Source organism: Dryas octopetala, chromosome 4 (assembly GCF_963921425.1).
Source record: "Dryas octopetala chromosome 4, drDryOcto1.1, whole genome shotgun sequence".
NCBI classification, from domain to species: Eukaryota; Viridiplantae; Streptophyta; class Magnoliopsida; order Rosales; family Rosaceae; genus Dryas; species Dryas octopetala.
Genome location: NC_141369.1, coordinates 8,910,645 through 8,937,821, shown reverse-complemented (window position 1 = coordinate 8,937,821; position 27,177 = coordinate 8,910,645). Strand labels below are relative to the sequence as shown.

Below are 27,177 nucleotides of genomic sequence, written 5' to 3'. Positions count from 1 at the left end.
ATGGCAATAGGCGATCTAGAGGACAAACTTATTTTCATTTTATATCTATTAACTAATTTGTAGAAGTTATAAATTATTTATCTTGGCTCATCAATTGAGTGTAATCTTTGGGGTTTCATTTGATCAAGAGTACTTTTCATTTGAATGTACATTAACTCATTGCTAATCCAACTTTGATCCAATCCAGTTTAATAAAATAGGGCTTACGTATTTTGAGGAACTTAGGAATATAATGTCTAGAAAATTGGGTATTGTACTTCATGAGATCCTTAAGGTTATCTATAGTGGTGAGAGTGAGAGCACTGTACAATAGTGGCAAAGTTGTATTTTTCCTTCAGCATTGCATATACAGTATTGCATTATTGGTTGGTTTTGAAACCATGCTGTACAAACCTTACAATCTAGTTTTGAAACCATGTTGTACAAACCTCGTGGTGGCTTGCCCTATCTTTTTGAAGTGAGCTTGGACCGCCCCAAGTTGTCGCCCATGAGCCAGGGCTTGAGGACAATTCCGAATAAATTCATCGTACACTTTGCACCAAAAATCCATGTTTCTTTGATGGGAGCCAATACAACAATCTTGAGAAAGCTGCATCCAAGCTTCAACTAGAGCTATATCTTCATCATTGGACCAATTGGGACCCTTAGTTTACCATGATTGAAATTGAAAAGAAAATTTGTCTACAATATGGGTGAGTGAAAATGATAGATAGATGTGTGAAAAAAATGAGATATGAATGCTCAATTTATAGGAAAAGTGATGAAATAGCCGTTGGAAATTTTATTTAATTTTTTCTAATTTTTTTTTGTATTTTTTCTTCCTAATTATAACGATCATTTATTTACAGCCATTGATCACCAATGATTACTTCATTGGACGGTGGGATCGGCGCTACATGTATGTTTCTTTTTTGCCAAAAAAAAAAACGGTCTAAAGATTTGGACCGTCTGTCCCTCACACGCGTGTGCTTTGGGAATGAGACCGGGTCTATCACGCGGGCCCCCCTCCTGTCGACACCCTTTCACAATGTCATTTTTTTACTTTAATACCCCCTGCTTTTAATTAATACCAACACCATTATACAAACCCAAATTTAAAAGAGGACTGCCTTAGTATTTCACCACCCCCACTTTCTCTTAATTAACCATGCCACATGTGATTTTGTTTGGTGGGCCCCACCAAACCTCAACCTCTCACTCTCAATGTTTGCATGCATATATTGGTCTCAAATTTTACTCTCATTCACTCTCACTCTCACGTTCCGGTGCACTAATTGACATTTGAGGGCTTTTATTCACTCTTACTCTCACTCTCACTCTCACTCTCACTCTCACTCTCAACACTAAAGACAACCTAAGGTATGATATCATATGACTGGGGTTTTGGGCGTGACAAAACCTATCCTTATAAATAATAGGAAACATCGTCAAAGTAGCACCAATTATAACTCCATCGACAGAGCTAAAATCTTATGTATGTTATGTTGGTGGGGGGAAGGGGAATATAAAAACACAAGATCAAATAAACACACTATATATAAACCAATAATATATATGTTAAAAAAAAAAAAAAAAACACAAGGCACAAACTCGAACTTATTCAGCTGGACCCCGATGAAAAAGCCTTATTTACCTTTTTTTTTTTTTTGGGCCTCTTACTGGTATAGGTGTCTTACTTGACCTTTTATTTCTAGGTATTTCCCAAAGGAAGCCTTTTACTACTAGGATATTGGCCAAGAGACGCACAAATATTTTTCTATACTTCTATGCCACTATTTTTCCTCTTCTTTATGATATGTGTAGCAAATTCATGCGATGTGTTATTGAGGGCCCGCATAAATAGATCATTAGTGTTTAAATTATAATTTCTTATATATATATATATATATTTATCTATTATACATATAATTAAGGATTTTATTTTAAAGTCCAATTGCAAAAAAAAAAACTGATTACACGGCCCACCGGCTACCGTAAGGTATTGTAGTGGTCCACTTTTTAAAAAGGCATGAATCAAGTGTAGGGATGGCAACGGGGCGGGTTTGCCAATACTATACCCGCCCCGTCGAGTAATCAGGTCCCCATCCGGGATATTCGGGGCCCCTATTTTTTTTAAAAAATAATTTTTTTATTAATAACATACCAAATTAACATAAATATATAATATAATAGATAAAATATATTAAAATTCATCATAGGATATTACAATAACACTAAATCATAAAGATAACACTATTAAATTTTAAAGACATACAACAAAAATTAAGTTAATAAATTAAAATATAATTATATAATATAATATTTTTATTAAACGGGTATACGGGACAAGACGGGGACAGAGATGGTATTACCATACCCGCTTAATTGGGGCGGGTTCCCACGGAGATTTTCGGGGGCGGGAAATTTTGCCATCCCTAATCAAGTGTGAGAAAAGTCATTAAGATGCATCAAAATTACAATATTGCCACCGGTTTTTCTCTGATAGCCTAGCATAATTAACGCTGCTTCACTATGTTTTTTGTGTAACTTTCTTTATTTTATTATCAAACTCTTACGACTTGCCACCAAGGAATAAAATTTCGAAATTTTCGGCGAAATTTTCGTTTTTCAGAGGTGTGGAAATTTTAACAAGTATTCATCCAGATTTCGTAAAAATTTCGCTGAAATTTTCGAAATTTCAAAAATTTGGCTCACCGCTGCTCTGTCTGTTTTTTCCCTCTCTGTCCAAAGTCCAAACTCAGCAAAACTGTAAAAAATAGTTCAAACCCAGCCAAAATATACCCAGCAAAACACAGTTCATAATAAACGCAACCAACAGAGAAGGAGGGAGAAGCGATCGGTGAGTAGAGGAGGAAGAGGAGAAGGAGGAAGAGATGTGCGATGCGCTACTAGGTTGGGAGAGAGAAATGAGAGGGAAGAAGAGAGATGGGCTGGGAGAAGAAAAGAGATGGGCTGGGAGAAGAAAAGAGAGAAGAGAGAGTCACGGGAAGGGAAGGAAAAGGAAGGAAAGAAAAAGAGAGGAAAATGAAGAAAAGAAAGAGAAAAGAAAGAGAAAAGAAAGGAAAGAAAAAAAAAGAAAAGAGAAAAAAATAAAAAGTTGGTAATCTTTGACCAACACTTCAGATAGCCAAAGTTGGTGGTACGTGTTGATGCACTTGTGATGGCCAAAATTGGTGTGTTGTGATCTTTGGCAGTTTTGACAGCACATAAGTTATGGCCATATTTGGTCAACATAAAAGTATATAGTAAGTTAGTAATATGAACAAATAATTATATTCCTTATCTTTTCATTTAAAGATTAGAAAAAGTTATAATCCAACTTATAAAATCGTATTATATTTTTAAATCGAACAATTGTTAAGAAAAAAATAAAAGGTTAAGAGTTGATTGAAATTTGGGGTCTTTGGGCAATTGGAAAGAAAAAAGAGAGTTTAGGATTTCGTTTGACTCTTTTGAGATTTCGTTTAGTTATTTTTAAACTCTAAACTCTAATATATTTCTATATAAAAAATAATTAAAAATACCCTAAAGGACCTAAACCCTAATATCTTATACCATATCATAAACAATATAGAGTATAAATTATAAAGTATATGGGTTTAGTATATAGATTACAGAGTATAAAGAGTATTAGGATATATAGAGTATATAGGATTTAATGTATAGATTATAGAATATAAAGAATATACTAATTTTATTTAACAGTATTTGCTCCAGCGCGCATTATATTCACCTTATATCACATGAAACTTATTATATAATTTTATTTCTTCAATGTTTTTTATTAATTTAGTAGATAATATATTAAATAAACATATGGTAAAATTTCATTCAAAATTTCCGTATTTTGATAGCAATTTCTGTCATTTCCGTCTAATATTTCTGTCGAAATTTAAAAATTTTCAAAATTTCCGTCGAAATTTTCATCGAAATTTGCTCGAAATCCGAAATTTTATTCCTTGCTTGCCACCTGTTTTGCTCCACTATGCTTTTTATTTTATTAGCCTCTTTGTGTGCTCTAATGGGTTTCAAAGACCTTCGTAAATAACTGTCATACACTACCGAGTAATCTATAAGCAAGTGCAAAATTAAACTGTACATGCTGAGAGAAAGTACTAATATAGCGATTTGAAATTGCTTTTCATAACTCGAATAGCCATATTTAATAAATGAGTAAAATATATAAATTATATATAGAAACATATATTTAAACTCTTTCATCAATCCACTTAATAAATCATCCTCAAATCATGCAAACTGCTTGAGTGAAATCATTTCCATGCATATAAACCATTAAGAAATTGAGTATAGCCATTTCTAAAGAACTTGAATTTAAGTAATAAAACCTTTCAAAATAAAATGCCCAATCATAAATTATTTATCTTTTTTTTTTTTTTAAATGAAATTCTCAAGATAATTAAATATAGCATAACTCATTTAAATCCTCAATAAATTAATATAAAGTTCTTTCAAAACTTCTCATACCATGGGTTTAAATCCCACTTCCTTAACTCAAGAAGCTAGAAAAAAAGAAATTTATTTAATAAATATTTCTCAAACTCATACAACTTCTACGTAATTTGGGAAGAGATCGCAGAAGGCAGAACCACTTCCAATTCATGTTCAATTAAGTTTTCATTCATTCATATGACTTGCAAGCCTGTACACATGATATGGCCCTTTAGGCACGTCCAATTTAGAGAATTTGCCAAGTCCAAAGAACTAGTGAATGAGATAAAAGCTTTGGCCAACACGCAAAGCTCCTGGGGTGGTCACACTTTTGTCTTCACTGCTAAAGTTTTCGCTCTTATCTTTCCATCACACTCACCTTTCAAGAGCCAATTAGGCCCCATTTTCTTAATTTCTCGTTCCACTTGCATATGTAGTTGTAACGTTAAATCAGCACAAATTAGTGGCCAAAAAAAAATCAGCACAAATTAATACTTTTAAGAATTTCTTTCTTTTTTTAAAGATCGAACAATATCTACTTCAGTCCCTGGTTAGAGGGGCTGATCTAACCTCCTCTCTGAAATACATATTTATTTTTGTTTTTTTTTTGAAATAAATTAAAAATTAATTTATAAATTCAATTAAAAACCAAAATAAACATGCATTTGTGAGAGAGAAGTAGAGGAGACTAAGAGAAGTACTGTTCTTAAAAATTTAATTTGATTAACGGCAAAAAAAAAAAAAAATCATTTGATTAACGGATGGCTAGAAAGATAGTTCTGTATTTTGAAAATAAGCTTAAGAACCGTATACAGAAATACTAAAATAATTCTTTTTTCTTTAATAACTTCTCGAAAGTAAACAACCATTACAGGAAGTTTGTGAGACATGTGTATCTAAACTCCAGTCAGGTTGGTATTAGGTTGGTGGAATTTGATGAACCAATGCTAGTTAGTTTATAATGCTATCAAAACTTAATTAAAAATTACTACTACACTCATTAAATTTTTTTCACCGAGAGTTTTTTATTTATTCGAATTCAGATCAACTTTGAATTTGATTTATTTCTAATAAATACAAACAAAAATTTGAGTCTAAATGTTGCATATACCAACTTTTTTTCTCAACCAATGTAACATTTTAATATGGTATGCGCAGTACATCATTGCATGTATTAAAAAATAAATTGTGACACCCTACATAATAATGCTATGCATGTAAATTAACAAAAAAATTAATTGAAAAAACAAAATTGAACTAAATAGCATTTTCCATTTCGCTTGGGCTAAGATTTAGGTCATTTAATGTTGCTGACTTAGAGCAGATGATCTCATACACAATAAGAAACTTTTGGCCAGCCTTAATTAAATTAATAAAACCTTTAATCAAGTCAACAAAACCTGTCCAAGTCCATCACAATCTTTCAATAACGTCACGATCGATCACCGTCTCATCTCTACTCCCTAGCTTGACTAGATCAATAGGGCATGCCCTCTCTCCCTAGCTTCCCTCCAACCACCAAACTCATCAATTCATCCTCAGAATATTAATTCATTTCTGCAACAATTTCTCTTCCCCTGAAATGAAAATGAACTCCTGGCTTTTATCTTTCACATTCTTGGTTTTCATCATCAAAAATATTCCTCCATCTTCAAGCTTCGATGGGTACAAAACTTGTAGTAACACCTTCAACTGCGGAAGCATCACCAAAGTGGGTTTTCCTTTCTGGGGAGACGGCAGGCCAGATAATTGTGGCTACCCCCAACTCAACCTCAATTGCGCCAAAAATGTCGCCCTTATATACATCATGGAGGTCAAATACCAAGTATTGGGTATAAACCAGGAATCCCAAACACTCAATATTATCCGAGATGACTACGTGGACAAAATTTGTTCACCAATTTTCGGCAACACAGTCCTCGATACAAATTTTTTCGAGTACGTTCCGGGCTCTTTGGATGTCACATTGTTGTACGATTGTTCTGATGGCGTTCCGGTCGCTGAGAAGTTCAACTGCCCCGAAGGCGAAACTTATGAGGATTTTCATGTTGTACTGGGGGCTGTTCCGGGCAATCCGCTGTGCAAGGAGAGCGTGAGTGTTCGGATTGCGACGACGAGTTACAATTTCCAGAGTAACAAGAATTTGACGGAAGTGGAAGAGGTGGTAAGAAAAGGGTTTGAGGTGAAGTATATGGTGGATGCTGCGGAATGTGGTGACTGCGTGGATTCCAAGGGAGTTTGTGGGTATGATCGGAATGTGAATCACACCATTTGCTACTGCCAAGATCAGACTTCTGTACCCACGACATGTTCTGCCACGTCAGCAGCTTCAAGGCCGGCAGCTGGAGCTGCAGGGCCGGCAGCAGCACCAGCAAAAGGTACGTACAATTACAAACGAACCAAATGGGTATATGCTATTAGGATTGCATTAATTTGCTTTTTTAAGTTGAATTAATTTGCTGCCAAAACTTACCCAATTCTTAAGGGAAAGTAGTGGCACACCAGCACACTAGCTCCTCCTATAACAACTTTGTCGATGTGACTAGTGTGCAATTGGGTTTTAGTCGAGTACCAATTTACCATAGTCATATGCCAAATTGGCATACTTTACTTTACTAAAAAAATACAAAATTGGCTACTCTACTTGTGTGACTAGTTCATCATACTCTGAGTAAAATTGAGGAGAAAAACTTCATGACTAACACATTAGAAACAATAATGCTAGTTATCCCACATTTTTTTTCCCACATTTGTATCCCACCTGATGTGTCATTACTTTATTGGAAGGGTATTTCCTTTTTCTTTTTTAGGTTTTATTTTTTAATTTGTAGTGTCCAATGTATGAATGCCATGTAAGATGGTATGAAATTGTGGTATAAAAATGTGGTAAGTGTAGCATTACTGCATTAGAAAATGTTGTGAGAGAAAAAATATGTATGCCATTAGTTGTAAGTTTTTTGCCAAATTGAGACAACAGGAACAAATATAGGGAGAATTTCCTTAACACCTGACCTGATGTTGGAGTAAATAGTAATGGAGGACCCAGTCCTCTCCTTCAGAAAGGGTTTGAAGTTACTAATTATAACACTGACTACAAAAAAGAGAAATAAATTATTAAAATGTAGTTTATAACAAGCGCAATAAAAAGAAAAAAACCACATGCCCCGATACAGAAATTTGCGGAATATTTTGGTTCATCGCCACTCTGACTAGAAAGCCATTGAGAATTCCGTAGCCAACTGTCTAAATCAAGTAGATAATACAGGCAAAAAAAGTTGGTGAGTCTTAGCTCAAGTAGCATGAAGTATAGGTGACGTGAGAAAGAGATATGGGTGAGGTTGTAATGAATATTATATTCCGACCAAACAACAAGTTATGCAGATTTTGCTGTATCAATTGGATCCAGTCAATTTGCTTGAGAAAAAAATAAGGAGGGCATGGGCGGGTTAGAAGGTCTACTCATCTATGGTCAAGTTATTTTGTCCATACAACCCAAATTTATTGTTCAAAAATATTGAAACTTGGGATTCAATCAATAAAGTACTTATGCACGACATATGTGATACCATAATTTTTGTTTTAAGCATATTATATAATATATGCTTACAATAAATAAATATAATTTCTTCTTATTACTCATATGTATTACTCATATTAGAGATTTCAAAACCCATGCTTACTCCAATTTTAATTTGGGCTAAAAAATTATAGAAAATTAGGATTACATATCAAATATTAATAATTTTTCAGTAAAACAGCAATATACTAATTTTTTTTAGTTTAGGTACTAACCTAGAGTAAAATATTTTGGATTAGGTCACAAATCAGTTTGTTATACAGTTGTGACTGTCGAACAGTTACAATTGTGAATGTTTAAAATTTATAAAAAAATCAAAATTTTTAAGAGTTTCATACTTTTGATTTAGGTTTGGAGGATGAAGTCCTATAACCCAAAGACTAAATATTAAAGTTTAAGCCTTGCAAATATTGAAAAAACAACAAATCAATAAAAAAGTTATGACTGTTAGACAGTCACAGCTCGATATAATCATGTTTTTTAAAGTTGGTATTTAAACTGAAATTTAATACCTAAACTGAAATGACATAAATGTTTTAGTAGTTGAAATGAAAAAATATTATAATTTGGTACCTAAAATCAATGGACCTAAAAAATTATGACCGTATTTGTTTAATTAATTTCTCAATTATCTTTATCTAAATTACTTAAAAATCCGGATTATGTTCGGATTGGTGGTGTTGATCCAACCTGCCCACATCCCTAGAAATAAAGTAGTATAAGACCAATTCAGTCACTTTTTCTATTCATTTTTACTATAATTGTACGTAGAATACGAAAATACTAAAAGACTTTTTCTTTTGGCCTGAAATTCTAATGGAGTTTAATGAAACAGAACCTTTACGGAGCATATACAGCTCTAAATAACTGGGTGTTAAGTGTTAACCTTCCATCACAATTTGAGACCAAGTTGGTGGTCAAAGTACTGTTGAAGTTAATTTAGCTAAGTTAGATGGCATGTCCCTTTCAAAATAAATATAATATATAAATTTGGGCCCATGTTGGATGCTCAACTTAGGATATTTCTTTTTGGGTTTTATATACCTATTGCAAGTTGAAGAGATCACACAATGTCTTATTTTATAGCTTAAGGAAGACTCTAGTAACTCTAGTTATTGTTTAGGAACTAGTTCCTCCAAATAAAGAGTAAATTTGTGATATGTCCCAAAAAAATCTTTGTTTTCTAATAAGACTCTGCAAAAGTTGCAATTTAGTTGTTATAAGCAACTTGACATTATTATTATTATTTTTTATTAATAACTATTGAGTGTTATTCATTAAATCAAATGATCATTGACAATTTAACTTTTGTCAAGCATAGAGACGGGTAATTTTTATTTTCTTTTAATTTTTATTAATTTTTTATTTATTTCTTATGTATAAATGGTTTAGTAGCTAGCTAGCTGGGATTTAGATTTTAGAGTGGAGTAGGGCTTATTGCAGTTTATTAGAGTATAATCTAGTATATATTGTTTATGAGGTTTAGAGCTTAGAGTTTAGAGGTTTAGCCCTAAATCTTTAAGACTAATTAACCAAAAGCTCTAAATGAAATTAAAAAATAAGTTAATTAAGAATGTTATTTTCACTTGCATTTTTTTCGTCATGTTAATGTTGCATTGTGTTAATGTGATCGAGTTACAATATGTTAATGAGGGCCTAGTAGCTAGGGTATATTACGACTTAGCTAGGATGCTAGAAACCTTAGACCCAAATAAAAAAATAAATTGGTGAACTTAATTAGGACCTATTTGATAGTATTTTTAGAAGGCCGAATCATTTTTAAATAGTCAACACTTTTGGTAGAATTGGGGAAGTATTTTCTAGGGGTGGGCATTAGTCGGGTTGGGACCCAAGCCGCCAACCGCCCCAAGAGTCTCGAGTTAGAGTGTCTCCAGCTCGTAACCGTCTGCAATCTTGTCGATCGGCTCGGTTTAGATAGAGAGAAGAGAAGCTGAGATCGGAGAGGTATATCCGCGAGGAGAAATGAGATTGAAGAGAGGAGAGAGAAGATCAGAGAGAGGATAGAGCAGATCGGAGAGATGAGAGAGCGGCAGATTGGACAGAGGAGGGAGCAAATAAGAGAGAGGAGAGAGGAGAAGAAGATGAGGTCACTGTAAGGACTGAGAGAAGAAAAGAGAGAAAACTTGAGAGAGAAAAAGGAGTCGGGCAGGCTGGGTTGTTAATGGGCGGAAGAGCCCATACCGAAAACTACCCAACAAGTTGTGGGCCCAACCGAGTATATGGGCCAGTTTCTTCTAGTGTGACGTGGGCCCGACCCGATTCGGTTTGGCGGGCTAGTCGAGTTTGTGCCCAGCCCTAGTATTTTCAAATAATTTAATTTTTTACGTTCTTTTAGCAAAAATGTTACTAATAAAAGTGCTAGTGAGCAAAAACACTTCCTACTAAAGCATTCTCGAGATATTAGATTTGCACGTTTAACTCATTACAACACAAAAGGTGTTAGACATAACCAAACTCAAACCTAAGCTGCGTGGGCGAGTCTTTTGTTTGTGCTCAATGTGTCAGTATTCACAGTAATGGACATTTAAGTTCAAGTAATAGGACACGGTAATGACTGAAAACTTACCTCCTCAAGTGGTTGATCTTAACAGATACATTCAAGAGGCTAACTAAGCTCTGACTACAGCACATCCTTTGAAAATTCGAGGTAATTGGGTGTCCGAGCAAAATCCTAATTTGCTGACCAAGTTCGTTTAATCTTCTTGTTTTCCTAAGAGTCCTAGACATGTTCTAACCTAAGTTTAGTATTAAGGATAATCCTTAGACAAGCCTACCTCTAAGTTGAGGTTTAAACAAAACCTACGGTGTGGTCTCTGTCTCCAAGTTGCCCATACACAAGATGTAATGCATTGTCAAGCACACACGTCACATGTGTATGGACTCTGTCAAAACTAATGTTTACATTATTTTCAAAGTCAAATATGTACTAAAATGTAAAAAATTCAAATAATTTTTATTTTGCCTTCCCTAAAATGTAAAAAATTCTTATAGGGTTAAGTTACGAATGCAAACGTTGATGTTGCAGATTATAATAAGATGTAACTTCCTTTTCATCAGTAAAAAAATATTTCCCCTCTTCCATTTGTTTTCTCTCTTGTTTTGGGCTTCTACATTTGAATTTGACTTGTGTTTTATCTTAAGTTAGATTCCTTTGAAGGGCTCATAGCTCAAGTGGTAAAGTACTCATCTAGTCATCTTCTTCACACATATAAAACCTTCTCCTCGCCTTTAAACCCAAAAAGAAGTTAGATATTTAATATTGTTTGAGCATATTTCCCTGTCGCTGTGGGGTTGGCCCCCAAACAAAAGTCATGGAATCTTCTTCTATGTTTATTATTTCCTTCTTGTCATGTTCTTTACATTGGCAATATTATAGTAATTTATTTTCTCCTATTATAACCATTTCGCTTAGTGTTTTTGGTGGTACCTTTCCTAACTCCATCATCCATTGACTTTGTCTCCACCTTCTGGAAGAACCATATTTTCCATCCCTCAATAGAGAACAATCCACAACTCATTTGAGTGGGTTAGAAAATTAGAAACCCAAATAAAAGCATATTCATTCAAGTAGACTTAAAAAAACTAGTCTATGCCGTATAGCGTTGGCTGGTGTAACAGGGAAAAAACAAGATTAGGCCTCTTCAAGTTCTATCTATCTCATTCATTGAATATTTCAAAGGCCTATAATTCAAGACTTGGCGCGTACAACAACTATATTACAATGACACAACAACCATAACTCTTTCCATTTTCATTGCAACCTCTGCTTCAATCCTCTAAAACATGGATTCTCCTCTGCTTCAGTTTCTGCTTCCTTTCCTTTTGATCACTTCCTTCATTTCAATCAACTTCGAGCTATCTCTATGCGCAGATGATTCATACTATACAAACTGCAACCAAACCATTGACTGCGGGGGCAGCACAAACATCACGTACCCCTTTTGGGGAGTAAACAGACCCAATTACTGTGGTGAACCTGGGTTCGAGGTCCAATGCAAAAACAACATCCCAGTGATCACCAGCATCGATATCGAGCTCAGAATCCTAGAAATGACTTCTGCTAGTCCTCCGACCGTAAAAGTTGCTAGACAGGATTACTGGGGTACTATCTGCCCCCAGAGTTTTCATAACACGACCCTCAACTTCGCTCTGTTTAGTTATCCCACTTCTGGGATTAGAAACGTGTCCTTTTACTACGGCTGTAATATCCCTGCCACCCCGGGGCTTTCGACTCAGCAGTCTTGCAACATAAGCGGTACAACCACCACTGTTTACTATTATACAAAAGATGCTTCAGTTGAATCTTCTGTGAGCTGTACAAATGCGGTAAAGGTTCCGGTTTTGGAGACCGCGGCTCTGGCTATAGAGGCCTCTCAAACGACTATTGATGATGCGATAAATGATGGGTTTGAATTGAGATTGCAGATTAATGGTGATGAATGCAAGAGTTGTGAGGATTCAAGAGGAAACTGTGGGATTGACACTAGTAATGGTGAATTTCTTTGCTTTTGCCAAGACAAACCCTATTCAGCTACATGTGGTGGTAATGCACCTGCTCCAACTCCAGCCACTTCACCAAAAGGTATGTCTATATGTCCCTTGTCATTCTCATACAAAGTTACAGATCTTTAATTGGAAGATGTTAGAAATTTTTATGCCCATTTAATTCTAGACTTGGTGGCTCCACACTTTTTATCCCATTCTAGTCTCCGAGCTACTTAAGCCTTTGTTTTAAATGATTAATTGGTTGTAAACCCTGTTTAGGCTTGTATGCTAAGGAAAGAACCCATGACAAAAATTGGAATGTGCTATATGGTCCATGATAAGAACCCAGTAGCTAGTTAGAGCCGAACTACCAGCAGAAACAGAAAATAGCTTAGATTCTATCTCAAGGAGATTGCCAAACACAAGTATTCCTCTGTTTTGAGCACCCCAACCCCAAGTCAATATTGGCCCAAGAGTAAATTCAAGTTTCCATTTACACCCTTAAGATTGTTCAAATTTTGGTGATTTTGGTCCCTGGGGTGCATAAATGTTCTTAGAGTTTGCAGTATTTAATTATGTGCTCCAGACAGCCTAAGAAATACAAATACCCCCTCCACTAGTCCAGGCATTAGATGGTTAATTAAAGTATTAAGATATTAAAACGGGAGTCACCCTTTGTTGACTTTGATCATCTTCCATATGCAATATAAGATAAGTCTCAATCTGAATGCAGAGGTTTAGGTAAACAATTAATTGAAGGCTCAGCAAATTTTCTATCAAGGGGGCTGATTTGTTTGACAACTAATTCAGATTTCGTGCAGATACCGCTTGCAAAGTTGACCATGAATATGTTAGAAAGACTTGGTCACCAAAATTTTCCATTGACTAGGACTCCAATCCTAACGTTCCAATAGAACCTTCTATTTAAACATAAAAATAAACAACCACATAAAAATAAAAAAATCATCCACCCCCATGTTAATTTCCTCCCCCCACCCCACCTCTTTTGTCATGACCTTCGACCTTGTATGAGATATGAAGACCATTTTCACCTCCATCTTCTCTTTTTTCCAACTTTGAATCCTTCCATCTCTCTCTCTCTCTCTCTCTCTCTCTCTCTCTCAACATGGAACCCTACCCTGCCCAAAAGATCTCTTTACTACTCCTCATGATCACAATTACCACATGTTTATTATCTCATGTTCCAAAAACTTGGTGTGCTGATGATCAGCAATACCTCAACTGCAGCGCATCATTCCAATGCGCAAACTTTCCAAATATCGGCTACCCTTTCTGGGGATCAAGCCGGCCGGAGTACTGTGGCTTCCCCGAGTTCAAGTTGAACTGCACCGGGGACACCCCGGTGATCTCGTTTGGGGACGAAGATTTCAGAGTCCTTGATATCAATCATACCGCAAATAGTCTCAAGGTTGCTAAAGCTGATTACTGGAACAACGTTTGTCCTTCCTCACTTGTCAATACCACCATAGACTCCAGCCATGTTGAATATGCTTTGGATGCTCAAGAACTACTCTTGTTCTACAATTGTCCCCCGCTTAATATCCCACTTCCAATCCAGCTTACAAGTCAGTTTAACTGCAGCATAAATAGCACAACCACTTCCATCAATTACTATGTGACACAAAATCTCACAAATTCCGGGATCTCGAATATTAGTAGTAATTTTGGAAGCTGCAGCAAAACCGTCACTGCCCGGGTTTCTCAATTCGCGGCTGCACAATTAGCGTTGAATTCGTCTAAGGAGAATCTAGCTGCTGCTCTGGATTCTGGGTTTGGGTTGAAATGGGATGCGAGTAACACCTTGTGTGCCCAATGTGAAGGGACAAAAGGTCAGTGTGGGTACAATACGTCTTCAGCTGAGTTCACCTGTTACTGCAAGGATGGGCCTAATCCGTCTAGCTGTGGAGGTATGCTATGCGTTTCTTTGGTTTTCCCAACATTTCATACATGGGTTATCTAGATAATAAGAAATCAGTGGCTCACCTTAGCTTCCTCCTCTAGAGTGTAGGATAACTACTAATTGTTAGTTGTTGCTTACTTTCTTTTCTTAGTACATATTCTGGTCTAGCAACAACTGAGAACCCAAAACTAGATTGGTTTTTGAGTTGGGTCCTAGAGGCATATGAAATTTACATTGATGGACAAATGGGACTTTCTTATTAGATGGGATGCAAAATCTTATGAACTGCCTCTAAGAGGCATTTCATCAAACACTTGTTGTCCCTCCCTTTAAGGAAAACTTCAATAAAATGGTAACAAAGCTGCATCTTGACTCCAAATTGTGACTTTGATAGTGTTTAATTGGCTTCATTTCTCTACTACTGAGCTCTAGGTAGTCTAATTATGTCTTCTGCTAAAGTTTCTCCTATTTTTCTAAAACTTACTACCAACCATTTTTCTCACTACTAGAGTGGAGGTTCTCAATTTTATCTAAGTTCCTCCTTTGCCATATTTTTCTGTTTACTCTCACACACATGGCATTCAATTGGAAACTTCAACTCCAAATATTCCAATTAGGCTGCCCATTTGATGCCATCAAGACCAAAGTACCCACGTCACATGTGTATCATGTTCTGCATTTCTTGGTCCATATAGAAAGCTTGGAAGTATTTGCATTAACAATTTGAAAATTTGTCAGAACATTTGTACATGTTCTGATAATCATGTTATGGTGCACTGGCATGGGTATATGGGATTTTGGCATATTGCTATTAGAAAACTATTTCTATATTAATTACTGGTTGGGGCTTCTAGGAATCTTCTTCATTTTTGGACTGAGGGCTTCTCGTAATCTAGGCAGCCAATAACATTATTATATATATTGCAAGAACCACAAAAAAATGAATTTCAAAATTTTAGAGCCCAACTGATTTGTCAGTTTTTTATTTGTTCATATCAAGATCTATTCTAAACTTTGAATAATCTTTAACAAAATATTAACATATAACTACACAAAGTATATGTTTTCCATCGTAACAATTTAATTTGTTGTTAAAAATATCGCCCGAAACCCTACATGTTTCCCTTTTTTTTTTGTTGTTGAAAGCATTTTACGTTTTAACATTTTAAGTTGTAAACAATTTTTTCGCTTTGTGTCAAAATTCAGTGAAAATTTTGAACCTTTTGGCAACTTGTATAATTTTTTGAAAGCTTGTGTTCTTGTTGCAATTACAAACGCACTAAAACTTCCCCAGGTAGAATTCATCGAACAACTTATCTACATTTGATATTTCAGAAAACACTCATTCATTAAACTATTAAAGCATAGGTACATTAAATTAATTCTTGATTGAGATTGTTCTTTCTATTTTTAATACTTTAGAAAGACCTATGGTTGGTCAATAAAACAAGGCTTCATGTGCGTGGTTGTTGCACTCTTAAAGTCCTAATAAACAAATTGAGATTAAAGGCACTGAAATTTTTCCCACTTGAATATGTATTTTAAAGAATATGCTACTCTAAATCTTTCTTAGCTAATTTTCAATTTTCATTAATTAAGGAAAATTTTGAAACTAGCACATTTATTGTTCCCTTTTTTAATTAGTGCTCGCGTTCTTTTCAAGTAATGCTCAAATCCTTTTTGATTAGTGTTCAAATCTTGTTTACTACTTGAAGTGATTTCAAACAATAATGGAGAATTGTATTTTTCAAACTCTAGAAGAAAGATTAAGTTAGTCTTTAAAACGCATAAATTTTCTTCAACTTTTCGAAGTTACCAACTTTCGGAGCAATTTTGTTGAAAGTGAAAGCCCACAGTTTGTATAACATTTTCCTCTTTTCACATTCCAAGGACCAAGCTCTTCTCCAATTCAATAATCATCAGGTACCATCAATAATCATCACCAATAAATGTAAAGAAAATTACAAAATTAATAATTGAAAAAAGACTAGATAAAAAAATAATAATAAAAAAAAGACAAGTGGTCACACTAATTCTAATTCCTACAAATTACCTAAATGCCCATCAATTATTGAAAACGTTTCCTAATTCACATTAACAAAGACACGTGCTAAATCCACATAAAGAACACAGATTTTGTCCCACGGCCTCCAAAAGATATTCAAAAAGATGTTTCCCACACACAACAGTCCAAGTCAACCAACGCCAGCCAGCCAAGCCATCACCCGCCATAACCAATTCACCAGTACTAAACTCCCCCAACCACTTCCCTTCCCGCCGAGACCACCCTATAACCAAATGCCACCGCACCCCTCCCTCCTCCTCCTACCCTGATCGCGATGCATCGAATCCTTCTCTCTCCGCTCCTTCTCTTCTTCTTCTTCCACTCCCTCCGCGTCACGACATCGTTTTCCTCCAACACCGACCTCCCCAACTGCACCCAAACCTTCAGCTGCGGGCCGCTCCAAAACCTGTTCTACCCGTTCACCGGCGGGTCCCGCCCGGCCCACTGCGGCCCGCCCGAGTTCCACCTCAACTGCTCTAACGACTCGCCCGAACTCACCATCATGTCCGTAACTTACCGGGTCCTCGGACTCGACCCGGTTCATCAAAATCTAACCCTGGCCCGATTGGACCTCTGGAACGAGACCTGCACAAGCAAAATCGCGAACTCAAGTGTCGTGCCCTCCTTCCTCACCTACAACGATTACGACAACGTCGACGTCACCATTTTCTACGGCTGCAATTCTTCTTCGAACACTTCGCAAAGGCCCGAGAATTGGTTTCACTGTAACAACGGTCAGGCTTTCAACGACGCTTATTACCTAATCGGGCCGGTTCCGCTCGACCCGATTATGAGTACGTTCAAGTGCTCCGTTGGGATTACGGTGCCGATTCTCAAAACCACGGCGGCGAAGCTGGTGACGGATCGGTCTCTGCTTAAGGAAGCGATCATGTTGGGCTTCCATGTTAATTATACCAATCTGTATGATAAGAATTGCGCTAAGTGTCTTGGTGTAGCTGGGGTTTGTGGGTTTGACTCCGGGTCGAACCAACCCGTTTGCATTTGTGGCAATCGGCAGTGTGACCCAGCAGGTATTCATTCAATAGTGTGTGTCAAGTTTTGAACTTTTACTTCAGTTCAGTTTAGTTTTTTCTTAATGGGTATGGTAGAATTTACTGTTTTTAGGTAGTGTTTTGAGTGCCCAACATCCAAAACTAAGTTCACTGTGTTTTGGTTTCTTGAACTTGCTTTGGTTTCATCTCCTTTGTTGAACTTACTATTTCTAGAAGTCTGTTGCATCCTTCTTCTTTGGCCCCCAGTCATAAACAGTATAGATTTAGAAATGCGAACATAAACCATATTCTTAGGGAGTTCAGACATTGTTGACATCAAGTTTAGGATATCACTGTTTAAGCATTTTCATGTCTAGTATTGCAGGTGAAACTAGGACCGCTGGTGTATGCTTGATTTTGTTGAAACCAAGCAGAGGAACAACCTTCATGCACTGCTTTCTCTTAATCCTTTTTTAGGACTAGCTCGAAACGCAACAAATAGATGATAAGTTCCTTAGAAGCAGATTAATTTTGCTACTATACATGCCTTTCTGTTCAGTTGTGGTCCGGCTTTTCATCGTTTTATTAGTCATTGTTAATATTATGGTATCTCAACATGTTTAATTTCTAAATGGTTAGCAACCATTTGCTTATGTTGCCAGTATAAACATGCTATGAGACACCCCACCACTTTGGGCCTCTTGTTTGTGAAATTGTGAAGTGCCCTCTAATGATCTTTCCTTTGTTTCTCATTTGATGAGCTATAATGTAGCACTATCTGTTCCTTGGGTATTTTTTTTGGAGAGGGAAGACAATGGCTTTCTTAAAGTTTCGCCTGCTTCATTTTTAATGACACGCTTTCTGCATCTGTAGCCTGATATATGTGATTGGTTTCTAACAAATAGTAATTGGGTAATTCAAAATCTCAGATAAGTTTTAATTAGTTGTGATCATGGCGATTCCACATGTTCTTAAGAAAATCAATCCAAAAATATATCTTTCGACATAGTTATTTTCTTTTTTTTCTTTGATCAATTGGTTATTCATGTCAATTAACAGTTTTCTCTATCTTGTGACTGTTTCAGGGAAAGGGACGCCGATAGCAATAGGTAATATTTGACTTCATTAATAAAATATTGTATGTTTCTAATGAAATCATGGCACAGAGAAGAAAATTTGAGCAATATTTTGTTTCATCTTCAGGTCTTGCTGTAGGAGGTGCAATCCTTTTTGGAATTTTTGTAGGATTCTATTTTTATTATTGCCTACAACGAAAGAAGAAGAAACAAGCTGCACTATCTCAAAGCAAAGAGATTCTTGCTACACCCTTTACAAGCAACAGCGTTGCTACTCCCTCAACTAATGTCTCTCAATCTCAAAGCATCCCTTCTTATCCCTCCTTTACCTCAAAGTCTGACCTTGAAAGGGGGAGCACTTACTTTGGAGTTCAGGTCTTCAGCTATGCTGAATTAGAGGAAGCCACTGAACATTTCAACTCTGCTAGAGAACTTGGAGATGGAGGCTTTGGCACTGTTTACTATGGTTTGAAAATACTTCCTTTTGCATCTCTTTCAGTTAACAATTTAACTCACCATTAAATACTTACTAATGTTTCGTAAAATATTCTTTTAATTTTTTGAACAGGTAAGCTACATGATGGCCGTGTAGTTGCAGTGAAGCGACTTTATGAAAATAATTTCAAACGTGTCGAGCAGTTTATGAATGAGGTCGAGATCTTAACTCGTCTTGAGCACCGGAACCTTGTGAAGCTGTATGGATGCACCTCAAGACGTAGCCGAGAACTCCTCCTTGTTTATGAATATATTGATAATGGAACAGTGGCTGACCATCTCCATGGGAAACGAGTCCAATCCGGTTTTCTCGCTTGGCCTGTTCGATTGAGCATCGCCATAGAGACAGCTGATGCACTGGCTTTTCTTCATCGCAATGATGTAATACACCGTGATGTCAAAACCAACAATATTCTCCTAGATGGCGACTTTTGTGTGAAAGTGGCTGATTTTGGTCTGTCACGGTTGTTTCCCAACGATGTCACCCATGTGTCAACTGCTCCACAAGGGACGCCCGGCTATGTTGATCCCGAGTATTACCAGTGCTATCAACTCACTGACAAGAGTGATGTTTATAGTTTTGGGGTGGTCTTGATCGAGCTTATATCATCATTACAGGCAGTGGACACCAATAGGCACCGGCATGATATAAATTTGGCTAACATGGCTATCAACAAGATCCAAAATCATCTTGTGAATGAGTTGGTTGATCCTCTTCTTGGGTTTGAGCAGAACTATTCTGTTAGGAGGACGGCAACAGCTGTGGCAGAATTGGCATTCCGGTGTTTGCAACAGGAGAAAGACATGAGACCAACAATGCAAGAAGTGTTGGAAGGTTTGAAAGCAATCCAAAACGAAGATCTTGATACAGAGAACTCAGAAGTAGTGGTCATGGATATTAGAGCAGATGATGTTGGGCTTTTAAGGCATATGCCTCCCCCGCTTTCCCCAGACTCAGTTGCCACTGACAAATTGGTTAGCAGCTCTACCACACCTAGTTCCTTTTAGCAGTTCAGATTTCCTTAATCCTTTTCCCCTTTTTTGGTGAGCTTCAGCTCTAAAGTAGATGGTAAAAGTATTGTATTCTCATAATCAGATGTTAATGCGTGGGTGAACAGTTCGTTGTCTTTCCATATGGTTGGTTTTCTTTGGTTGTTGATACAAGACTAGGCAATGTACATAATAAATGAAGCTCTCAGCACTACTTGGAATGTTTTTATGTACAATGGTTTGATGTTTTATGGTATTTATCTTCTCAGTTTCAAGATATCACAAATGTATGGTTTTTGGTAAATCTTTCTACTTAGAAAAGACTTTTTCAGTACTTGGCATTATATAAACCCCTAAATATATATATATATTTTTTTTTGACAATCCTAAAATTCATATTTTATTTCTGTTTTTCACTTCTAACAGATTTTTAAGAGGTGGGATAGAACTATCTAACCCAAGTCAGCTGGTGAGAGCAGTCTAAGAAGGCAATTGGGTACGAAACCAGCTCGTCTAGGCAAATGTGACCGAAATGATGGCGAACTTCAGGCTATCTGGTTCAACAAAATCTCCTTCTTGCCTCTTCTGCTTGGTGGATCGAGTTGGTACATGGTTAGGTGTATGGATACACGGTACAATACTTTCTCCTGTACACTGTACGGTGGAGAATTTTGGGTTGCGGTTTGTCTTTCAAACTCTTACCGAGTCATTTTAATTATTATATACAATTATGTATCATTATACATTTATATACAAAATCAATTCATACTTATTTTATATGTTCGTATTGTCGTTTAGATATCAATAAAACAGCAAAAGAGACTATACAATAAGTTCAAAACGAAAAAAATATCCTGTCAAAACGATATTAGCGTTGAAAAGAGTGATAACCCGGTCCAGTTTTTAGTGGGCCGATCAATTGGCGCCAACGCTGACCGACGTCTATATTTTTTTAAAAGAAAAATGAAAAACATTGAAGCTGTTCAATAATTGCAATTCACCTTTAGAAACTTTCCAACACTATTGACAAAAGGTATGTTCATCAATTTATCAAATAAAACTTTCAGACAATTTATTTTGCTCGATCAACAGTGGTTCATCGCTTTGGTCTTAGAATTTAGTTTCAAGGTTTTAGGCAGAATTCCTAAGCCCTAAGCTCAAAAAGGACAAATCTATACCTTACAATAGATCTCTACGAATACACGATCCAAAAAGAAAAATATGAAGAAGGGAAAAAAAAAAAAAGCAAGTAGATTGATCAACCTTGTTTTGAAACACGCAATATGATTTTATAATATGGTGTTTAACATTTAAAAAATTTAAGTGAACCTTTTTAACATTAAAAACATTATGTGAATTATTTGACCAAAACAAACCTAAAGTAGATTTAATGATCATTACCTCTATAACGATCATTAATAAAATCAACTCACACCCTAAAAAGAGTTATGAATCTATGACTCTTTTTTTTTGGGAGAATCTACCATTATTTTGCTCACATATTCATGGATTTGTAATGCACTAGCCTCTTATACCATGCACGTCAAATGTCAATTGAAGTTTTTACTACAAAAATTGCAACTCTTTTGTTCAATTTTAACTCACAATCATTTTTATTATTTTACTTTCTTAAATTAAAAAGTCCGTTGACTTTAGGTACTAAATTTCAATATTTGTTCATTTTAGCTACTAAAATATTTATATAATTTCACTTTAGATATTAAATTTCAGTTTAGGTACAAACTTTAAAAAACATGGTTATACCAAGCTATCATTGTTTAACAGTCACAAGTTTTTATTGATTTGTTATTTTTTTAGTATTTGCAAGGCTTAAATTTTAATTTTTAGTCTCTAGGTTATAGGACTTCATCTCTCAAGCCTAAATCAAAAGCACTAAACTCTTATAAATTTGAATTTTTATGAATTTCAAACCGTCATAACTATGACTGTTCGACAGTCACAACTGTATAGCAAACTGATTTATGACCTAATCCAAAATGTCTTACTCTAGGTTAGTACCTAAACTAAAAAAAATTAGTGTCTTACTGCTTTGCTGAAAAACTATTGATATTTGGTATTTAATCCTAATTTTCTATAAATTAATTACTTATTTTACAATTTTTTTTTTAAATTAAATACCAAATATAAACAGTTTTTCAGCAAAACAGCAAGACACTAATTTTTTTTAATTTAGGTACTGTTTACACCGTAATTTGTATTGGGCCAAAGGCATGGCCAATCCCAAATTCACTAAGGCCCGATGATCAGGCCAAGCTCATGTTCAAATGTTGGCCCAACTCATGAGCCCAACCCTTAAGAAAGTCACCACGTGTTGTCCAAATAAAGGTGCTACGTGGACAAAGATTATGGTGTGCGCTTTCAAAGCAAATCAGATAGTTTTCGGCGAGTCTCTCTCGTCGAAAGAATAACATTTCAGAAGTTACCAAGTGTTCTTTGTTTTGGCCGGGAATAGCTTCTTCAACTCCTCGCAGAATATCAAGACAAAGAAGCATCTTTTTTGTCAAGAGTCAGAGATATCAATGAATGCCATGCGATGGATTGAGTAGAGAGTATTGACACAGATCCCAAGAAGTAAAATGACGACCCCAGATAATGAGAAGAAACATTTCAGACAAGAACAAGTTTCAAAAAGAATATATGTGAGACTGACATTGTTAGAACAAGTTTCAAAGGCAGCCTCCACTGCCGGACATGCAGAGTTGGTCAGGAACAAGTTCCCATGACAGGTAGCACAATTTGAGCATTCACACTTGGGAAATTCAAGTATATAAGAAGGAGTCCAATAAATAAAGATCCACGATCAACACAAAAACACAAAAACACAAATCTTGAAAACAAGATCTAACCCCTCAGCTTCTCAAGTTCATCAACCCTTCTCCAAATTCTCAAGATCTTCATCTTCTCAACATCACAATTTCCCAGCCTCTCAGTCAAATACTCAGAAACTTTAAGTATTTGATTATTTCGAGTTCTTAAGTTTTAAGCATTTCTTATTTGTAGCTCTACTGAGGTTTCCTCCTTGGTATTGATTTTCCTTTAAGTTTTGACAGTTAAGTTTCATGTATTTATCATGAGGTTCATTGTTAGAACTACCATTGTATCTTGTTTCCAAGAAAACTAGATTGTGCATATTTATTTTTTTATTAAGGTCTATTATTGCATCATTCATCCAATCACCCAGCAAAATATCAATCGCACTTATGAGTTTGAAGCCATAGTCACATAAACTTATGATGTTTAAAAAGTCCTTGAAGATCAAGGCAATTCGAGCCTTTGGTAAGTCCATGTTTCTTGCTTGCCATAGAATCACTTGATTTAAGAAGAAAGATCTGGCGCAAATCACACAACTAATCAAACAAACAATTTCTGTTACGGCCATCTCGGCCGAGAACAGTGGCACGTCCTCGCAACTACTAGGACTATAGTGCTACCTTCCAGGATTCTCGACGGAATCTTGCCGTGAGTTTTGAGGGTAACAGGTATTAATCTAGAACAAAACATTTTGGATTAGGTCATAAATCAGTTTGCTATACAGTTGTGACTGTTTGAAATTCATAAAATTTCAAAATTTATAAGAGTTTTGTGCTTTTGATTTAGGTTTGGGAGATGAAGTCCTATAACGTAAAGACTAAACATTAAATTTTAAGCCTTGCAAACAGTGAAAAAACAACAAATCAATAAAAAGTTGGGATGGTTAAACAGTTACAGTTTGGTAAAACCATGTTTTTTAAAGTTGGTACCTAAATTAAAATTTAGTATCTAAAGTGAAATTTAGTATCTAAAGTGAAATGACATAAATATTTTAATAGTTAAAATAAAATCACATTGAAATTTGGTACCTAAAGTCGAGAGATTTTTTCTGTGTAATCGATACACCGCCACATGGTGTAACAAGTATATGTGTCATAATATGAGTGGATGTTATTAATATTATACCCTAAGAGAGATAAACATGTCGTCCAACAATACCCTTATACGTTGAATTGGTTACACAAAAAAATTCTCCCTAAAGTCAACAAACCTTTTTTTTTTTTTTCCAACTTATCTATTTGTAATAATATATATAGATGCTGTTTAACCTTCTTTTCTTGGACTATAGCGTGGTTTGTTATCTTGAGAGAGAAAGAGAGGGTTGGTGCTTTTATAACTGTTTTGTTTTTCTAATTTTTTTTGAAATTTTTTTACAGTTTTATCCTTAAAAGATATTGTTAATTTGGTTAATTAATTGTGTTAGGAAATGGTATTTTAGGCAATCCTAATTATAGTAAAGCCTGTAACACCAAAATTCTTCTTATGACTTTATAATAGTATAGATAATTAAGATTAAAAATTAAGTAAAAACAAACATATAAATGTTGGGGTTTTATTAATTCTCACTATGGGAAAACTTAAAGAGAACTATGGGAAAAATTAAAGAGATTTAATTTGGTTTAAACTCCACGGCCAAACTAAGAAGTACGTAAGGGGTCACACACTTATAGACAGATGTTGGTAATGAGTCTAATGACATATATGGAATTAAAGAATAAATTGATTAATATATTCTAGAGAAAATTATGTAATTAGTGAACAAAGAAGATGAAGTTAAACGTTGACGAAAGTTTAAGAAAGGAAAAAGGCACAAGGGCAAATTTGAGAAATCAACCCAATAATATATTGCTAGTTTTGATGCCATGAGTATGAAGATACTAAATTTGGTGCAGCAGGGTCGTGCTGCATGGGCTAAGGTGGTGTTATTCGCAATGACAAAGGTGAATTTATGGTTGGGGATATATGCCTATTCTTTCATAGATTGTTTGGATTCCACAGCCACTGAATTTACAGGCCATTCTTTATGGCAATGCGTATTGCGCTTCATACGGGATTTACCTCATTGCAAGTAGAAAGTGATCCCACCGAGCGAGGCAGTGCGTGAAGCTCTTAGGGAAGGTGATTGTTTGATTTGAGTAGTTATGGTGCAATCATGTTACAGATCAAATATTCTTTGATGCATCATTTCACTTTGTTGTTTTCTCTATATTTCAGGCCTCGTGTATATAACAACATTGTCCATGTATTGGCACGTTACGGTTTAGATTGTCATCAGCCTCTAGTTTGGATTAAGGAGAGCCCATCTTGGCTTCTCTCGTCTTTAACTCGTGATGTAACTGTTTGGATGAAAAATAATTTTAATAGGCCAAGAGCCTTTTCTCTCAAAAAAGAAAAATACTAAATTTGGTGAAAAGGGTTTTCTTTGGATCTTATTTCATATTTCATATAGAGAATTTGTATGAGAACCATGGGTATTACAAAAACGTATCTATATACATCTATTATATGTGTATTAAATTTAACTAATCAGGTAAGGATCTATTCCCCCCACCCCACCCTTTTTGTGGTACTTATTGTCCTTGGTTGAATATTATTTTCTTCGTACTGGCAAAGTGAGATGAAAAAAGAAATGATTAATATTTATATAATTGACAATAAGGATGATAATTAACTATGGTAATTTTGTTATGATTATATATATATGGAAAGTGTTACATTTTTTTTTTTTTTTTGTGAACTAGAGGGCCAAAGGCCCTAAAACTAAGACTAATTAACAAGCCACTAAATGAGCCCTAGCCAGGCCAATACAATCATTAGACAAAAGGGACACACAACTCAGAGGAGGAGTTTCAAAAACAAGCAAACCAAGATCCAGAGTGTGGCATAAAGCAGCAGAGGCTGATCCACGACCTGATTCTTCTCCCTGAAAACATGAGAGAGCCTAAAGCACCAGTCTCGCTTAAGCAAGCACTGGCAAGCATCAACAAGGGTACCGAGAGAGTAATTCAAACTCCCAGTCTACAAGACAAGATTGACCGCACATCGCACTAGAATCCATTTCTATCAGAAGCTGTCTATAATAACCCCTGCGCCAAGCAAGATCAAGGCCATAATACAAGCCCCATAACTCAGCAGTTAATACCTCCTCTTTCCCAAGATGAGCAGAAAAACCACCAAGCCAACTGCCATCACAGTCCCGAAGAAGCACACCAGCACTTATATCACCATCAGCCGTAACTCAACTCCCATCAGCATTAAACTTAACCCAATTCATAAGAGGAGGAGTCCAAGCAATCAGAATCTGAGTTTTATCCTTAGGAGAACCATTGGAAGAAATAACAGATCGAGAACCACTCATTGACCATGCTCTCAATAACCACATGAGACTGAAAGGGAAAGGAGAAATCTATATCAAAGATCTCTTTGTTCGTCCAGTTCCAAAGTAACCAACAATTACCATATATAACAAAATGTCACATTCCAGGGCACACCAGAATTAGTGACTCTTTTTAAAGTAAGACTAAGCTTAATTAAGCCATTCATCAAAGCCAAGATTAGTGGAGTACTCTAAAAGGTGGGAAGGCATAAGAAGATCAGTATTCCACAGTCCACACCAACTTAGCTCTTCGACAGTAGATGGCTACAAGACTCGATCAAGATGAAAACTACAATGATGACAAGCAGGAAATTGTTTTATTCTACGAAAACAAAAAAGACTAGAATGAGTGGAATTAAACTTAGAGGTAAGAATATTAATGTATACCTAATCCAAAAATCATGTGCTCACAAATTTCATTTCTTTGGTACCTATCTGTGATTCTCATTTATCAATGCAGTATGGTACCGTTCTTTTCACACAATTCCAAAATGGTAGGAGGCTTTGTTTTCGACAAAATTTAGGAGTTCCATAAAAAATACATTTAAATTTTTTTTCATGAAAAACTGCACGAAAAAATCCATCAATTGAAGAGGTCGGAGGACGAAACTCAGAGGGGAGGTGCAGGAGAAAGAGAGGGAGTTGGAGAATCTTCTGCTTGCACTACTACTTTGATAAGGCTTATCAATCCCAACATTATTATCATAAGCACTCTCAAATGATTTCCTTCCATTACTTTTACAATTCTTTTGAAATGGTAAATGTTTTATATATAGTTGAGTATGTAGTCCTATGGCATACTTCAATCATTAAAATACTCTTAAATTTATAATATAAGAGGCGGCTCCAGAAGATAGAGAAAGTTTAGTTGATCTTTTGAGATCAATTTCAAATTAAC

At 35.7% G+C, this 27,177-nt stretch overlaps 1 protein-coding gene across 6 annotated transcripts; it reads left to right on the top strand.

The window, feature by feature from the left end:
* Positions 1-5,976: 5,976 nt before the first annotated feature.
* Positions 5,977-20,848, top strand: LOC147286550 (LEAF RUST 10 DISEASE-RESISTANCE LOCUS RECEPTOR-LIKE PROTEIN KINASE-like 1.4). Of its 6 annotated transcripts, none has more exons than XM_086242773.1 (5): positions 12,721-14,460; positions 18,596-18,619; positions 18,714-19,052; positions 19,155-20,056; positions 20,498-20,848. In XM_086242773.1, the coding sequence occupies exons 1-5, from the start codon at positions 13,659-13,661 to the stop codon at positions 20,525-20,527; spliced, it is 2,097 nt and encodes a 698-aa protein (XP_086098899.1). In that variant the 5' UTR covers positions 12,721-13,658; the 3' UTR covers positions 20,528-20,848. The 6 variants fall into 6 exon arrangements, 4 of the variants coding, with proteins under 4 accessions (XP_086098900.1, XP_086098898.1, XP_086098899.1 ...); XR_015122107.1 differs by having other exon boundaries at positions 12,724-14,460; positions 19,155-20,358; XR_015122108.1 differs by having other exon boundaries at positions 12,724-14,460; positions 19,155-20,370.
* The last annotated feature ends 6,329 nt before the right edge of the window (positions 20,849-27,177 follow it).